The sequence below is a fragment of the Anabrus simplex genome, chromosome 3, assembly GCF_040414725.1.
Source record: "Anabrus simplex isolate iqAnaSimp1 chromosome 3, ASM4041472v1, whole genome shotgun sequence".
Taxonomy (NCBI): Eukaryota; Metazoa; Arthropoda; class Insecta; order Orthoptera; family Tettigoniidae; genus Anabrus; species Anabrus simplex.
The window spans coordinates 485,271,428-485,290,912 of record NC_090267.1 but is presented as its reverse complement, the minus strand read 5'-3'; the positions used below and the strand labels follow the sequence as shown (position 1 = coordinate 485,290,912).

At 41.1% G+C, this 19,485-nt stretch overlaps 1 protein-coding gene across 1 annotated transcript in view; it reads right to left on the bottom strand.

The window, feature by feature from the left end:
• The window catches only part of LOC136866547 (heart- and neural crest derivatives-expressed protein 2), a 90,563-nt gene that overhangs the window by 49,299 nt on the left and 21,779 nt on the right, over positions 1–19,485 (bottom strand). Inside the window, exon 2 of the mRNA XM_067143615.2 lies at positions 15,675–16,225. Coding sequence (XP_066999716.1) covers positions 15,675–16,225 — 551 coding nt within the window. The remainder of the gene's footprint in view (positions 1–15,674; positions 16,226–19,485) is intronic.

Genomic DNA, 19,485 nt, shown 5'->3' with positions numbered 1-19,485 from the left:
CCCTGAAAATAGCTTTCCGTGGTCTTCCATTTTCACACCAGGCAAATGCTAGGATTGTACATTAATCAAGGCCAAGGCCGATTCCTTCACACTCCTAGCCCTTTCCTACCCCATCGTCACCATAAGACCTATCTGTGCCGGTGCGACGTAAAGCAAATTTTAATAAAACTCGGTATACAGCAGTAATCCCATCTATCGGAGATGAGTTGCAACAGGGACACAAAGCACATCCCAACAAACAATGGTCAGTGTAATGTTATTGTTGATCAATGTTATGAGCTTTCTGTATTGTTGGCTTTCACATTCAGTTTTCTTTCGACTCTGTGATTTGAGGGCGTCTTACAAAATTACTTATAGCGTAGACTGTAGTTCCTGATTCCCCGACTTTGCATACCGATTTTCATTAAATTCTGTTTACCCATTTTCTCGTGACTCGGCGCTGGTATGGACTTAGCAACAAAAAAATAAAATTCATGAATATATCTGTTATCATAGCCGGTACGGAAAAATGCATAAGACATAAATGATCGGAAATTTAACACTATATAACTTTAGTTATGTAGTATTTGTCGAAAGGACCACTAATAACACAAATATTTGAGAATTACATTTTAGGCCTACCCCTGAACTACCATTTCACTCAGCGTGAATAAAATTATTTATGACCTACATTATAGAAACTTATTCTTTGACTTTTCAAACCGATTTTCATTAAGATAGGACCACTGATAACGTACATATTTGAAAATTAAATTTTAGACCTTCCCCTAAACTACCATTTCTCTCGGCGTGAATAAGATTATTTATGGCCTAAATTGTAGCGACTAACTACTGGACTTTATATACCGATTTTTAATAAATTCTCTTCAGCCGTTTTCTCGCGATGCGTGTACAGACAGACAGACAGACAGACAGACAGACAGACAGACAGACAGACAGACAGACAGACAGACAGACAGACAGACAGACAGACAGACAGACAGACAGACAGACAGACATCACGGAAAATTAAAAAGTGCATTTCCTTCTTACTATAGACACGACCGATACAGAAATACTATCCTTTTTAAATTCTGAGCAATGTACAGACAAAACTCTTATTTCTATACTAATATTATAAAGAGGAAAAATTTGTTTGTCTGTAACGAATACACTCAAAAACTACTGAACTGATTTTAAAAATTACTTCACCTATAGAAAGCTACATTGCGAGTGAGTAATATGGGCTGTATTTTATTTTCAAAACAATTCTAGGTGGGGGGCACGGGGGGGGGGGGGGAAGATATAAAAATAATAGGCTAATATAGGCAAAATATCGAATTTGTCGTATAAGGACGAGACAAAGCTCAATTTAATCCTCTTGGCGCAAAGAACAAAACTCGGTAAGCCCTACGGGCGCAAAAACCATGTTTTAAGGCCCTAAAACCAACCGTTCCCGAGATATTGGCACCACTCTACCCTACTCTACTCTAGGAATCGGATAAAGTAATGAACTGGCGTAAACACGGCAACGTCAGCTCCAGGATTCTACATCAGCGAAATTATCTACAATAAATCACAAAAACTTAACATGTTACAGGCATTAAAATCGATATTTGGAATCCCACAAATATTCGTTTTCAGATAATCCACTTAAGTGGGGAGGGTGAAAGAAAGTGAGGAAGGAGTTGAATTATTTATATGAGGATACATATATCTCAAAAAATAAAGATGTTACAGACTTTAAAATTGGTACTTCGAATCTCCTTTAAAAATGAACACACTATTTTTGGAAAATCTACTTAAGGGGGCGAAAAGAATAAAAAAGCGGGTGAATTAAAAAAATGAGTATCTTCTTCTTCTATTGCTTTACCGACACATGTGTCGCACATGTGGATTAAAGCCAGTTTTACGGCTGGATGCCCTTCCTGACGGCAACCGTATGTGTAGGGATGTATTATATTCTTCTACACTAATATTATAAAGAGGAAGAATTTGTATATTTGTTTGTAACGGATAGACTCACACACTACTGAACCGATTTTAATAATTACTTCACCTATAGAAAGCTGCATTGCCAGTGAGTAACATGGGCTGTATTTTATTTTCAAAACAATTCGAGGAGGGGCGACGGGGAGGGGGGAGATATAAAAATTTAAAATAATAGGCTAATAAAGGCGAAATCGAATTTGTCGTACAAGGACGAGACAAAGCTCATTTTAAGCCCCTTGACGCAAAGAATAAAATTCGGTAAACCCTTCGGGCCCGAAAACCATGTTTTAAGGCCCTAAAACCAACCGTTATGGAGATATTGGAACCACAATACCCCTGCTGTAGGAATCGGATAAAGAATCGAACGGCCGTTTGCAACGTCAGCTCCAGGATTCTACAGCAGCGAGATTATGCATGTACGTTTGGGCATAGCTGCCAACGAAAACTGATACACATGACTTACTATCTGAAAAAAATAAGCTGTTGTGTAAGACGCTCATAGCACTCCTTTGAGCGGGGATGGAAAGTGAGTGAAGTATACAAACAATAGCCCGGGAGATCTCCGTAGTACAGCGACCAGCGGTTGCCGACGGGCATCGGTTTTTACGTACTGGGTTAGGTTTCAGCATTTTTACGGAGTCTGTTACCTATAGTTTAATCTATTTTCTATCAAATAATGGAGTAGTAGGATCACTGATGTTATTAGTGCCGATATTTTGGTCCACTTTTAGGATCATTGTAACCATGAAAACATCCTATATACTGTACACAATTGTCAAGATCCATGATTAGAAAAAAATTTCTCAACATTTGTACTCAGATTCATTATATGATGTGCGACATGAGTGACAAGCTCTGAGAATTATAATTCTTGATAATTATAGTAGTTTCTTCTATGCATCGCGTATTTCCTTGATCATTTGTAATAGTTACGAAGTGTCGGATCAAACAAATACATTCAATAATATTTATATTTGTGGTACTATCTACACTAAACCGGCAGCTTTGTGAAGGGAGCAGGTATATCTAGGTGGGAATGAAGGAAGAACATGGTAGCAAAAGATCTTAGAGGTCGACGCTAATTAGGAACTAATATTTAGAGGCCCCCATAAAGAAAAGAAGAAGAACGTACACTATAATTCCAAACATGACAAATAATTTCTACGTACTTAAGTAAATACCCCATTGACGTAAATATCTGATGAAGTCAGTTACACCGACAGTATGAGTAACTAAAGCCAGTTTCTGATAACCCGTACGAAGAACGGGTACTTCTGCTAGTTTATATATATAGATATTTCAATCGGTAAAGTTGGATTTAAAATTCCTTTTAAAATCAGGGCTTCTAACCTCTTGTCTGTGAAATACAGTGAGCCGATTGAAGAAACGGTGTTTAGACGATGTCTACGGATAAAAAATGTCTAAGTATGGCTGCCGCATTGCAGAGACGTTATTTATCACTCAGACACTGTCTAAAACCGTAGTTTAACCGGCCATGATTAAACACTGCCGAGAACACTGTTTAATCTCAAATGAGAGAAGTGAATCACAAACAGAGGTTATGTAACATGAAATATATAATTTGTATTATCATGTTGAGACGATTCAGGGAAGAAAGGTTAGTCCGACGGCCTCTCTGTGCGTCCTCTGCTGTACAATCTCAGCAATTCATTTGAAATGAACGGGGAGCTACAGTTAAAGTACGATTTCGCTTTTCAAGAGACTTGTTTCTTGAGACTGACAAAAGGACAGACCAGTAATTGTCAACTTAAGTACATTTCTTGGCAACCGATATATTTTATTATATATGGGTTAATTTCCATGGAATTATAGGTCACTTCGACTTCATCCATATCAGAAAAATTTGTCCCAATCGTCAGAGGGCTGTCACATACATCAGCCGGGAGGGATTAAATTATATTATATATACTGCCAAGTAAGCACACATAAAAGTGGCAACTAAAAAGTGGGTTGTGTGTGGGTTTGTTTTCATAATCGTCGCGCTAATCAAGATAAGTTTTCGGCAAATATGAGATTGGAAAAAGCAATGAGTGGGGTAGAAGAGCCGTGGCCATAATAACAGCCCTATTGTTCCCCTGGTGTAAAACTATGAAGAGCCTCCGTGGCTCAGACGACAGCGCGTCGGCCTCTCACCGCTGGATACCGTGGTTCAAGTCCCGGTCACTCCATGTGAGATTTGTGCTGGACAAAGAGGAGGCGGGGCAGGTTTTTCTCCGGGTACTCCGGTTTTCGCTGTCATCTTTCTTTAAAGCAATACTCTCCATTCTCATTTCATAGCATCCATCAGTCATTAATAAATGACTTTGGGAGTGGTGACTCCATCGTACTAATAGCCTATATCTGCTTCATTCATTCCATCCCTGACCCGGTCAAAGACTGGAAAACAGGTTGTAGGTTTTCATTTTTATAAAAATATGGAAACTAGGGAAAACAATGTTTGGGGCTTCCAATGATGCGCTTCAAATGTGCAAGCTAGATCTATATGGCTCGTACAGCTCATTCGGTTACACAGTAACTATAGTTTCATCTTCCCTTCCCAGAAGCTATTTCTATTACACTCACCGTAACAACATTATAATGAAAGCAACACTTCCTCGCACGGTGGCGTGTCACTTTAGTGTCGTTAATATTTTATTATGAGACTTTATTTCTGCGGGTAAGTCATGCTCATGCTTAGCCATATTTGGAGAATGTGTAGAAAGACGACAGCTGACTAACGTTCGGCGCATGCATGACGAATTTCGTTGGTTGCGACAAGCAAAGAATTGCATGGAAGATACTTCTATTTACATTCTGGAACGGGTATTCAGACTTTAAACAACGTCTAGCTAAACATCGGCTGAACATTGTTTATGTAATGGAAGATCGTGCCCAACTTAGACGTTGTTGAGGAAGTGAAGGCAGCTGTCTCCAGGTGGTTACATAGCGCTCGAGATTATTTCACGCATCCGGAGGTGATTGACCGTTCCGAGAAATGTTTACTGTCTCTTGGAGATTATATAGAAAAGTGAACTTACATTGTACGTTGTCAAAGCCGTGTTGTCCATGTGTAGGTGGTTTCATAAATGGCCATAGCTTGGAAGTGTAACTTACTTTTTGATTCGCCCTCGTACTTTCCTCATCACGAGATGGTTTTTTTTACGCCCAGAGAGCCATCTGGTGACGGAAGTGACTATAGAACAACGGTAAAGCATTCTTAGGCCCGGTTTCTTCAACTTGGGTTAAATGTAATCTAATCCTGGGTTTGTTAACTCATTCTAACGAGTCACGCGTTTCAGCAAGCTATTTCGACAGACAGTTAACTAACACCGTATTAACCTTCGCCGGAAACAGCTGCCGTACCGATCAAGGAGGCAGTGACTAAAAATCAGAGATTATGAACACACTTCTTGCATTGTTCCTCAGATAGATTTTGAAAGCTATTCCTTCTTATTGTAGGTATGTTTCTGTCAGGAACACCATTTAACAAATCTAAATAAAGTAACTCTTCATCAAACGCATGACTTACCGCGCTCATTTTGCTTTTAACTTCGAGAACCCAGAAGAAAGGAGGGGTTAACTTAACTCCGGCCTTAACCTAGAGTTAAAATTAACCCTCCTTGATAAAACAGAATGAACAGTGAATTCAGAGTTAAAATTGCATAACTCGGGGTTAAGGTTTAACCCACGTAGATGCAACAAGCCCTTAGAGAAGTCTTGCTCGTGAAGAAACGAGATTTTCTTCTGAACACGAGGACCAAAGTTTTCTGACGGGAAAACCCGAAAGCTTATGATCATGTCTAAAATAATCCGAAGGTAGGCCTATAACATCTGCATTTACGGGCCGTTAAAACACCAATCTTAATAACTGTTATCAATTTGAATTACATTTATTGAGAAACATATTTATGATCGTGTGATGTTCCCAAAGGGAATGTTGACACTATTTTCAAAAATAGTGATATCCTTTCAGTCATATTCGGTTAATTCTGTAATGCTTTATATTTCAGTTTTTCTACATTGATTTTACCATGGTCCGCCTCTGTGGTGTAGTGGTTAGCGTGATTAGCTGCCACCCCCGGAGGCCCGCGTTCGATTCCCGGCTCTGCCACGAAAATTTGAAAAAAAAGTGATATGAGGGCTGGAACGGGGTCCACTCAGCCTCGGGAGGTCAACTGAGTAGAGGTGGGTTCGATTCCCACCTCAGCCATCCTGGAAGTGGTTTTCCGTGGTTTCCCACTTCTCCTCCAGGCGAATGCCGGGATGGTACCTAACATAAGGCCACGGCCGCTTCCTTCCCTCTTCCTTGCCTATCCCTTCCAATCTTCCCATCCCTCCACAAGGCCCCTGTTCACCATAGCAGGTGAGGCCGCCTGGGCGAGGTACTGGTCATTCTCCCCAGTTGTATCCCCGACCAAGAGTCTGAAGCTCCAGGACACTGCCCTTGAGGCGGTAGAGGTGGGATCCCTCGCTGTGTCCGAGGGAAAATCCGACCCTGGAGGGTAAACAGATGATGATGATGATGATTTTACCATGTAGGGGATTTTATTAATAACATTTATTATGTAAAAACAAGTCCGCCTCTGTGGTGTAGTGGTTAGCGTGATTAGCTGCCACCCCCGGAGGCCCGGGTTCGATTCCCGGCTCTGCCACGAAATTTGAAAAGTGGTACGAGGGCTGGAACGGGGTCCACTCAGCCTCGGGAGGTCGACTGAGTAGAGGTGGGTTCGATTCCCACCTCAGCCATCCTGGAAGTGGTTTTCCGTGGTTTCCCACTTCTCCTCCAGGCGAATGCCGGGATGGTACCTAACTTAAGGCCACGGCCGCTTCCTTCCCTCTTCCTTGCCTATCCCTTCCAATCTTCCCATCCCTCCACAAGGCCCCTGTTCAGCATAGCAGGTGAGGCCGCCTGGGCGAGGTACTGGTCATACTCCCCAGTTGTATCCCCCGACCAAGAGTCTGAAGCTCCAGGACACTGCCCTTGAGGCGGTAGAGGTGGGATCCCTCGCTAAGTCCGAGGGAAAAACCGAACCTGGAGGGTAAACAGATGATGATGATGATGATGATGTAAAAACAAATATACCTGTAGAAGATTTATAATTGTAATAGAGCAACAGAATATGTTTCTATTTAAAAATATCGCCCGTTCCATAGCTCGCAATAAAACCACAGGAAGTGGTAAAAAGGACATTCATTGACCTCGACCGGACAGGAGATGCCTCAAGCTGCGGAGATCGTTTGTGTGTTGCGTTTTAGCGGGATATTTACACTACAACATAACATACAAACGATCTCTGTAGCTTGAGGGATCTTCTGTCCATCCAAGTTCAAGGAATGTTTGCTTCTTTTCCGTACCACTTTCTGTGGTTGCCAACGGCCGTAGCCGTGTTGAAACACCGGATCCTGTGAGATCTCCGAAGTTAAGCAACATTGGGCGTGGTCAGGAGTTGGATGGGTTGCCGCGCGCTGTTGGTGGGGGGTAAGGAAGTGGAGGAGCGGAAAGGAGCTGGTCACCCTACCGCACGTAAACTCCGGATCACGAACACCTCTGCGGAGGTTCGGACCTGTCTTCGGGCAGAATAACCCTTACCTTACCTTCTGCGGTTCTATTCGAGCTATAACACGGGGGATATTTTTAAATAGAAACATATTCTGTTGCTCTATTACAATTATAAATATTCTAAAACTACGTGTGTTTCTCCATAACAAGGATTATTAACGTAATCCCCATATTGTACTTTCCAGATCTCTTCAAGTATAAAAAATAGTTACTTTCTTTCCAATTGTTATAAACAAAGAACGTGAATTGCTTAAATCCAAAGAGTGATATTTAATTAACATTTCAGCAAATGTTCCACTGAATACGTACTAGTTCCCTGTAATAAATCGTATGCCTGAGACCAAAATGTACGGATAGGAATCATGTTAATGAAATATGCAGGTGTAATTAAACTTTTGGTACGATCTGTACATTAATATGAAGTAATCTACGAAATACGCAATTACGGTGTCGGTTGCTGGACAGCCCTGTTGTGTATAGCGTATTGATGAAGTGTTAATCCACGTTAACCTACCTGTCATGTCAGATGACGGACACTGTCGTCACTCATACACAGACTGGGATACGTCACGCTCTTGTCAGCATATGAAGTCGTGAAGGTCATCATTTTCTACTTGTGATTACAAACAGTGTCAAAATGAAATATTGAAGAATGGACGTTTTAGTGGTCTGGATCCTGTTTTATCAACGTACATGCTTCTTAACCTCTCCCGAGGAATGAGATTGACGAGGGACGACAAAGATATTATTAACAATGAAAATAACAAATTCTTGTTGCTTGTTCAGTGTTTCACCGAGTTATCGTAGTGATGGGATAATCGAATACAAACTAATCGATTTTCGATTATTTCATTGCATTTGATTATTCGATTATATTTTCCATTCAATTACTTTATTTGATTATTTATTCGATTATCTAAATAATCGCATGGAGGTTATTCAAATATTTAAAGTACCGGTATTCGATTATGCCATCACTACAACTGATTGATATTTGAAACTCGTTCGATTATTTACTCGATTATGTAAATAATAGGATGGAGGTTATTCATTAGTAAAAGTATAAGCATAACGAGTGGAAGTGTGAGCTCTTAAGTTGTTCCCTGTTGGCTAGTGTAGGGACTGGGATGTATCGTCCGCTAGGGGCAGCACCGTTGCTATCTGTAGTTGTAATATGGTTGTGTTCGGTAGTGTTGTTCTATGAAAGCAAAAACTTAAGTGTCTTGTATTATTGTTACGTGAAAGTGAAGAGCGTGTGATTTTTTATTGTGTTGATTTATTTAAATATAGTGCTGAGTTATAAAACTTACAAACATATCGAGGAGGAAAAATGCCTACTTGCTTCGTTCCAGGCTGTAAGTTTGGCTATAAAACTACGAAAGGTAAACACTTCTTCAAACCACCTAAAAATGAAGCAGAATTTTCGAAATGGGAAAAGACGATTCCCAGAAAAGACAAGAAAGCTTTCTGATAAGTGTTATATGTACGATTCACATTTTTCCGATGAATGTTTTGCCAAATCAGATGCATTTGTAATACAAGGCGAACAGGTAGAAATTTCTAGAGATAGACGGAAACTGAAAACTGGCACTGTTCGTCATATATTCCCCAATTTGCCACAATATCTCACGAAACAATTAAACAAACGAAAACAGATAAACTCAGAGGAATTTGAAGACAGTGAACAAACAGAAACGTTAACTAAGGAATTAAATACTTCTACAGCAGCAGGGGCTCAATAGGGCATCAAACCTCATTAAAATGTGGAGATAACTGCAGTGGGAAGAATAATACTTTTGCTTCAGAAAGACCTCTTGAATCCCTAAGAGTAACAATTGAGAATACATGTGTCCGAGTATTTATGGAATAATGGATTCCGATATGTGCTCACAGCCAAATTTAATCAAGATCCAGAACGGCACTTTGTGACGACCACCCTTCAACAACAGATTTTCTGAATTCACACATGTTGCAGACTGTTTATGTTCCAAACAAACTTGCCCTGTAGTAATTGTGAGCCCAAACTTTAACTGATATTGGCTTCATTCGTCAATCAAATGAGAACACTGGTTAAGAAGACAGAAGAGACAAACAAGGCTCTATTACAACATGCACAAAATAGAATAAGGCAAGCACTAGACTTCACTGAGAACATGATGACCTCTTACCGGACTGGGAGAACAATTTAGGTCTAATTAACAGTGATAGCCGCAGTCTTGCAAATGAGTGTTTGATTTATTATCTACGAGGATATTATAATACGCAACGTATCCAAGGTCACAAAATGTCATAAATGTGTCAGCCTGCTTCACGGAAAGCCTACAGAAGAAATACTTGCCGCAGCCTTCACATTTATTAGGGACTATAGCAATAAATACGGTAATGGCAGCACTTTCCTCACCCATCCTTCAAGAACAGTTTATAATGTGTTCGTGCACGTTGCAAGTGTAGTGGAACAAGAACTCTCCTGTGAACATAGTCTATGGGGCGATATATTTTACGCCGGGCTGAGTGGCTCACACGGATGAGGCGCTGGCCTTCTGACCCCAACTTGGCAGGTTCGAACCTGGCTCAGCCCGGTGGTATTTGAAGGTGCTCAAATACGTCAACCTCGTGTTGGTAGAGTTACTGGCACGTAAAATAACTTCTACGGGACAAATTCCGGCACCTCGGCGTCTTCGAAAACCGTAAAAGTAGTTAGTGGGACGTAAAGCAAATAACATTATTATTATTATTATTATTATTATTATTATTATTATTATTGATATATTTTACGAGTGTGTAGGCAGTTTGCACAATATCATTAATAATTCGAAAGAATTAGGATGCTGCGATGACCACGTTGAGGACATTATCCCTAAACTTGTGTTTCATTATATGAAGAATCGATTTTATTTTGTAACAAGACAGATGAGAGGGGAACTGAAATATTCTAAGAGCACAAAGTATGTCTGGAAGCTATCTATACTATCTGACAACTCACTTCTGGAATGGTAAGCAAAAGCATAATATTTTGCATGTAACAATTATTGTCTTTTATTCGCATGCTGACTTGTAAGATCAAGCTCACTTACTGCTGGAAGAGCGGCCTAGCGGAGGAAACAATGAACTAGGTAAGAGATCACAGTTCTACCTGCTACTCGCTATGGTATAAGTATAAGTATTCCATTATCCCATCACTATGTTATCGTACCGTCCTGAAGTTTAAGATTAGTATATAGAATAACGAATTATATTTACATGGTATCATTATTTTCAATAACTCTCACTGCTGGGTTCCGTGGTTCAAATCCCTGTCAATCCATGCGAGATTTGTGCTGAACAAAGCGGAGGTAGGTCAAGTTTTTCTCCGGGTACTCCGGTTTTCCCTGTCATCTTTCATTCCAGCAACACTCTCCAATATACTTTCATCTCATTAATCATTCATTAATCATTGCCCCAGAGGAGCGCGACAGGCTTCGGCAGCCGGCACAATTCCCATCCTCGCCGCTAGATGGGGGCTTCATTCATTCTATTCCTGACCCGGTAGGATGACTGGAAACAGACTGTGGATTTTCATTCATTTCATGCCGATCGAGTCGGCAGTGCTTTTAGGGACACACAGTTGTGAGCTTGCATTCGGGAGTTACTGGGTTCGAACCCCACTGTCAGCAGCCTTGAAGATGGTTTTCCGTGGTTTCCCATTTTCACACCAGGCAAATGCTGGGGCCGTACCTTAAGTAATGCCACACTCGCTACCTTCCTACTCCTAGCCCTTTCCTATCATATCCTCGCCTACAATCTTCGATATGTTCGTGTGACGATAAATATGGAGCAAACAATAAATAAATAAATAAATAAATAAATAAATAAATAAATAAATAAATAAATAAATAAATAAATAAATAAATAAATAAATAAATAAATAAATAAATAAATAAATAAATGTCTGTGCTGTAGTGGTTAATGCGTTTAGCTGCCACCCACGAAAGGCCAGGGTCGATTCCCGGCTCTGCCACGTAATTTGAAAACTTGTACGAAGGCCGGAAAGGAGTCCACTCGGCATCGGGAGGTCAACTGAGTAGAGGGCCTTCGACTCCCCCCTCAGGCATCCTCGAAGTGGTATTCCGTTGTTTCCCACTTCTCCTCCAGGCAAATGCCGGGATGGTATCTGACTTAAGATCACGGCCGCTTACTTCCGTCTACCTTGTCTATCCTTTCCAATCTTCCCATCCCCCACAAGGCCTGCTCAGCTTAACAGGTGAGGCAGTCTGGGTGAGGTACAGGCCCTCCACCCCAGTTGTATACCACCGACCCTATGTTTCATACACCGGGCCACTACCCTTGAGGCGGTAGAGGTGGGATCCCTCGATGAGTCCGAGGGAAAATCAACCCTGAACGGTAAATAAATACATAATTCATTCATTCATTCATTCAAACAGTTTTTGTGAAATTTTTTATTCACTCCTTTATAGATGTATATTAAAATACCTGAAATATCAAATACCAAGGCATCACTGGGCATTTTGTATTGTTTTATTAATATTTCATAACCCGCGGGTTGGGGATAGCCAGCCTGCCTCTTATCCGGAAGCCCCAAGTTCGATTGCCGGCCAAGTCAGAGATTTTTACTTGGATCTGACGGCTAGTTCGCGGTCCACTCAGTCTACGTGAGAGATAGCGGCCCCGATCTAGAAACCCAAGAATATCTACCGAGAGAATGCGCGGCGTTGAACACGCCTCTCTTACCACGGGGCGTAGGGGCGGTAAAATAACATCCCCTAGCTGTCGTAAGAGGCGACTATGGGCTTTAGGGAACACGGGGCCCTTAGCTGAGTCCTGGCATTACTTCGACTTTCTTGTGCCAGGCTCCTCATTATCATCCATCCTATCGGACCTCAGCTCTCTATCTCTTCCGACACTGACGGTTCCATACTTAGGGACACTTTGATTTTCACGCCCTTCGTGGCCCTTTTGTTGATATCTTTATTCTTCAAAGTTCCGGAACTCTCCCATTTCCTCCTCCCCCCGATTATTGGTAACAGAGGATAGTTAACCCCTTGTACTTCCTCTTAAAACAATAATCACCACCATCAGACATCATTACGTAATCTGCAGGCCTTCGAACTGGGCAGCGGTTGCTTGGTAGGCCGAGACCCATAAGGGCTATTGCGCCATTGCGATGCGTGTTAATAATTATTGTAGAGCCCGAATGTTGATCCATTAATAGATTACAATGCAAACTTACTCAAGAGTGTAACAAGTATATTCTAACCCGGTTAGCAACCTTGTTATGCGGTTTGCATGAAGATTAGGGACTTGGCCTCTTGGAACACACTGAACATTATATTACTCTCGTTGCATTACTGAAGAATGGGCTAGATGACACTTCTTACTGGACAAATTATTTCGCATCCTAATCTTTTAATGCATCAACGTCCGAAGTCTAATTATTACTACTACAGCATGCGGCAAAACAAACAGCACGGAAAATACAAACACGCTGTGAACATGCAAGGTAACACCGGCAACTCGTTATCTAACTGTGTGCACCGTCACGTCTCACGAATTGTTGATCATCTTGAGTTGCCACAAGCAGCCTACACAAAAATGACTATATCTTCCCTGGTGATTCGGGAACATTCTTAAGTGCATCATCTAACTGCAAAACGAATTTTTTGAGCGAGCCCAATGTGTAGGTACTCGTGAGTGCAACACGTTTAACAATCCTGTGATGAGTTTGTATAATCATTAGGGGTCCGGCCTCTTAGAACACCCTGAAAGTTACTCTGGCATCGTAAAAAAAATCATACACTCCTGTTCTCTGTTACAGACACTCGCACATTTTCTCCGCTACATGTATGTGATGCAGTGGTGGCGGTGATTATGGGGGAGGACGAGGTGGGTGCACTCATCCTCCCCAGTTTCTGAAAAAGAATTCATTTTAGCCACATAAAACTAGATTTTTTAATATACAAATGCTGTTGTCTGTTACTTAATTCTGTCCTTTAATTTCTTTAAACTTTAAAAATAATTAGTGTAAATACGGACAAAATGTCATTCGACTCAGCTGAACAATTTTTCAGAGCCACAGAAAGTGGTGAAGATTCACACAGCGCGCGATTAGTATCTGCGCACGTGTGTAATGGTTCCTTTGGTGAAAGTTTTCTTCCATAGCATTGAAACAAATTCTCAGAAAAATATATTGATCGCAGTTAAGTTGGTAAACTGTTAAACTTCACTTCTCTGTGGAAATTCGCTCAGAGAACATCAAAATCTCAACATTTTGTAGCTATATTTTCAATTTTATTTGCCTACGCACGCACTATATTCTCCACACCTCCGGTACCTTTTGTTGTCTACAAATTTTTGTGCCCCCTCCCCCTTCTAATTCCCAATCACCGCTAGTGATCTGGTGACGTCCTATCAAGAACGAAGCATGCCATTCTATTTTAAGCAAGTGGTTTCTTTTTCACGTCCACTCTGATGTTAAATGTTCCTTTTATAATGTATTTTCTACATTTTATTAATCGTAAGTTAATTTCTACTGACAGAAGAACCAAGTAAATTTCCTTGCCAACCTTGCTTAGAATGATTCCTGCCAAGGGTGCCGACTCCGGGCACCCACCAGAACATTTGTCGGGATGTGCAGAAGCGCCCCCCCCCCAGCAAAAAAAACAAGGAAAAGAAATGTAACAAAAGAGGTAATAACAGAAAGGTTAAAAAAGGGGTATCTTAATTTTTCATCGCAGTTCTTAACCCTAGAAATACCAAGGTACTGTGCCCCGCGCATTACCAACGCGAGAGGGGGGTATAGAGGCCACTAGGATTGTTTTCTTTTACTTTAGTCTCAATTATTAATGAGGTATGTACCCATTTTAATGTCGAGAACATTTATTTGCAGATAAAGTACGGGTCCACATACCACGAAAAACGTAAAATTAAGCATTTTCCTCAATTGTGCCGAAAGTTGAAGGACTAAAGGGTCCAGAATGGTTTCAAATTGTGAGTCTTTGATAGCTATATCAAAATAAAGATAATACAAATTTTGAAAATTACTTCCGCCGTAAATACAGTTCCGAAAAGAACCTAAAATTGCTTTTTACTTTACTCATTTTATTTTCAATTCAAATCCTATCCAAATTAAATGATGTACATAATTATTTCTGTAATGTGTTCCTTGATTCAACACACTCATAATTTTTTGATTTTTTGAAAAATGTCTACACCGAATGTAGTTATAAGGGCTTAAGTGAAACGATCCATTGACTCACATTAGCGCTCATAGTGGTAGAAAAAGGCAAACTCCTAATCTAATCGACCGGATAACGATGATTAAGAAAAGGATTGTAATTGTTAGGAATAAATAAAGAATATATTTTCACACTTAATTATATTTTATTTACCTAAAACTCGTGGTTCATATCCCTAGGATGTTTTCAGCATTGAGTTGCTTGCCTGAACTGTGGATTTTTACGTGTACATCAGAACGTTCTTTTTCCGCCCTGAGAATATTAAAAAATTACTGCGCAGTACCATGACGCAAGGAAAATGACTGACAACACAATTATGCATGTCTATAATCAAGAAATAAAAAATAAACTGAACCTCGATATTGTGGCGAAAATTTTCATCGAACAATCGATTGTTCGTGGGAACACTGTCTTTATGAGGGAAAATTAGAAATTCCATTAAGATTGTAATTTTTTACTAAAGACTAAATTTTTCTTTTATTTACTAATAATAAGCGCCAAATTTGAGGCATTTTCTTTTTAATAATTTGGTTTGCTATCATTGTCTTTTAGAGATACAATTTGTATTTCTTCAGCTTCCATCCTTTTATTTCACATACATTTAAAATGTAAAAATCTCTTGCTTTTTTGTGATTAAAACACACGTTTACCTTTTATGTCGATTGTACGTGGACTTTTTGTTTGTACTTCTACGATATTGTTGATAGAGTGCCTTATAAAGTAATAGTTAATATTTTCCATCAAGTATTTCTCATCCAAAAACACAATTTCCGAGGTTTTCCCCCTTTGTCGATAGTGAGTTAGAGCAAAACCGGGCGCCCCTGCCTCCTGTCTCTTCTCTGTGCCTGAGCGCTTAGAAACAGGCACATTCACTAGCTTAAATTAAGAAAGTTGGAGTGTATTTAACTTACGAGATCTGGTGGAGCCTTGTGATCTCCATAGTCCGCTGTGATAACGGGGGCTGCCGATCCCGAGGTGTTCCGCCGACTGCTCCCCGTGTGCACCAGCTCTGCGCGGAAGCCGGTGTCGCAGGCTCCGGGGTCGTCGCTCTCCAAGACGCCCATGAGGTAGCAGATGTAGGAGGTGGCAAGCCTCAGCGTTTTGATCTTGGACAACTTCGTGTCGGCCGGTACGTTAGGAATACAGTCTCTCAGATCTGCGAACGCGTTGTTGATACTCTGAGTTCGTTTGCGCTCCTTCTTGTTGGCGCAATGACGTCGCTTGACGCGCACCACAGGCGGCAGGTTGGTTTGAGCGCCGCCATTCGCACTGCTGTAGTAGTCCCCCGCACTTAGTCCTGCCACCTCCAGATGAGAGAGAACTACAGGGGCGTGACCGCTGCCATAGTCGTCGTCATACATGGGCGACTCGTCCCCTCTCGAGCCCGTCGGTGTGCCGGGCGTCGAGGACGAGCTGCTGCATGGCGTCGTGTGGTTGGCCCAGAACCCAGCGTCCGTCCCGCCTGCAACCACACAAGGAACATATTACAATCTGCATCCTATTTATTCCAACGTAATGTTTAATAATAATAATAATAATAATAATAATAATAATAATAATAATAATAATAATAATAATAATAATAATAATAATAATAATAATAATAATAATAATAATAATAATAATTAATAATAATAATAATAGCGTATGGCTGTTAGGGTTGGGAAAGTCCGAAGACATGTTCGGCTTGCCAGATGCAGATGTTTTGATTTTATGCCCGTAGACGACCTGCGCGTCCTGATGAGTATGAAATGATGAAATGATGATGAAGACAATACATACACCCAGCCCCCGTGCCAGCGAAATTAAGCAATGATGGTTAAAATTCCAGACCCTGTCGGGAATGGAACTCGGGACCCCTGTGACCAAAGGCCAGCACACTAACCACTTGGCCATGGAGCCGGATAATAATAATAATAATAATAATAATAATAATAATAATAATAATAATAATAATAATAATAATAATAATAATAATAATAATAATAATAATAATAATAGGGTCCTAGGAGTGAAAATGAAAGTGAAATGTGTCGTTGCGACCATCTGCAAAAATAAACTGTTGGATTCAGCAACAGAATCCAACTAGCCTCTTTCACTCCAACTCCAGTACGTAACCTACAAGAGGTGCCCCTGTTAAGCCGAGCAACCCAGTGGAAGGTGGGGTATCGAATCCCAGCGGGAAACTGGGTCGGTGAACCGATCAGTGCTGGGGGCTCCAAGGCTCACAACCTTCGTAGCACCTTGGTCGGTGCGAAATATCATCGACCCCAGTCTACAGTTTTTCAACTGTGAAGAAAAGCATGCAGGAAATTTCAGCTAAAGCTACTACCCCAGGTGGTAACCAATCCGCCGTCGTCTTTGTACGTTAGCGGGCCTTCGGATTCTGGGGAGCCTGCACCGACATGCTTGGAGGTATCAGAGACTCCACGAAAGATCAAACATAGAGCCAAGAATTTCTTTGCTTCCTTTAATGCCAATTCTCTCCAGAAGGTTGGAAAACTGAAACAGCTCACACATATTCTATCGGAACAGCAAATTTTGATTGCAGTAATTCAGGAAACGAGATTTACAGATGAGCAGGCCTTTGAATCTGAAGGTTACAGGATCTTCAAGGGTAAACCTGGTAAATGTGTCATACAACCTGTCCCCCACCTCGGCACAGGATTTGAAGTCAACAAAATGATTCTGGATCAATAACAAATTTCATCTCTGTGAATAGCAGAGTCTCGACTCTGTCCTTTGGAAGCACAAACAAAATGTATACTATTGTGAACGTTCATGCGCCGATCAACCAAACGAACAAGAGAGATCCAAAGGGAACTGATAGATTCTGGGAAGATGTTGAGGAGATTTTATCCAAGATTCCAGACAAACATACCATAATCGTGCTTGGAGATTTCAATGCCCAGGTAGGCAAAGAGAGAAAGTTCCGAAACATCGTTGGAAACTATCCTGCTCACCAGAGAACAAATCGTAATGGAGAAAGGCTAATAGAGCTGTGTAAGGGATTTAACCTCGTAATAAAGTCTACTGCTTTTAAACACCTGTCCAAGTAACAGAAGACCTGGAAATCCCCAAATCACCATCTTGGTGAATTCTAGATTGATCATGTCGCGATCGCACGGAAGGCTCAAAGAGAAATTCAGAATGTGAAAGCTCTAAGACAAGCAAAACTGGATTCAGATCACTATCTATCCAAGATCAAAATCAAACTGCTCCCGAGAAACACAAGGAGAGTTCGAGCTAAAAGGATTAAAATATTTGATAGAGAAAAACAAGGATCTAACCATGAGTTCACTCAGAAACTACAATTGGTGGAAGCAGAGAACTGGGAACAACTGCGCGAGGCCCTGGTCAAAACAGCTAAAGAGACGGTTCAGCTTACTAAGCCCAGGAAGCATGCTTGGTGGAACAGTGAATGCGATGCAGCGATAAGGCAAAGACAGTTCGCCTCGCAGAAATGGAACTCGCTAAAGAACCAAGTCAACTGGACAAACTTCTTGAATGAGAGAAAGTGTGCAGCCAAAACCATCCGCAGCGTTAAACGTACTTTTGATAAACACCAGCTGGCTCAAGTTGAGCAGGATTTCAAGAAGAACAATACACGCGGCTTTTATAAAACATTTAAAAGCAACTTAATGAATTACGACCCACCGAGCCTACAGTTCAGAGATTCCAATGGAAACCTAGCCCATAACGACAAGGAAAACTGCCGGATCCTTGCAAAATACTTCAAATCTCTTCTTAACTGCGACGCCCCAATGTCCAGATTCACATTTGAAGATAAAACACAAGTAACCGAGATTCAGCTCCACCTACGAAAGAGGAAGTCAGACAGATTATCCAATCCTTGAAGAATAATAAAGCGCCGGGTGAAGATTCGATGATAGCTGAATTGTGGAAGTTTGCTAGTGACAATGCAGTGGAAAAATTAACGGACATCATACATGAAATCTGTAAGACTGAAAGACTTCCAAGTGACTGGACATCTGCTCTAATCCATGCACTTCATTAGAAAGGCGACAAGTCGGATGTTAACGACTATCGCAGCATCCCCCTCCTACTTATAACCTACAAAATTCTCTCGAAAGCTCTTCAAATCAGGGCAGTAGAACAGCTAGATCCAGAGCTGGGTGATTACCAAGGAGGTTTCAGGAAAGGACGGTGATGTGTGGAGCAGATCTGTCCTTTCATATCTTAAACTAAGGAGCAAGCCTTTTGTAGTAACGTTCATCGACTTTAAGAAGGCCTATGATTCAATTGATAGAACTACCCTACTTCAGATCTTAAAGGAATTTGGCTTGGACGGTAAAACAAGAGTGATCATCCAACAGACTCTCACCAACACCATCTCAAAAGTGAAGTTCAGAGGAGAGCCTTCAGATGCCTCTGAAATACGGACAGGTGTTAGGCAGGGAGATGGTCTCTCACCTCTGTTGTTCAACTGCGTTCTTGAGAAAGTGATCCGTGAATGGCGCAGACAAATGAGTTATGAAGGAGTCGAAAGCGGAGTCAGACTAGGCCACAAGAACAAGAACCTTTCAATTGACTATCTAGCATTTGTAGACGATCTCGCGGTTTTCGCTGATTCCTTGGATGTGGCCACGAAGCAGATCAACCAGCTTCAAACACAAGTTGCAAAGTCGGGCCTCCAAATCTCCTTTGAGAAAACGAAATTCATTAAAAACTGGCGCCAAGTGAGCTAGAAGGGACTCAAGG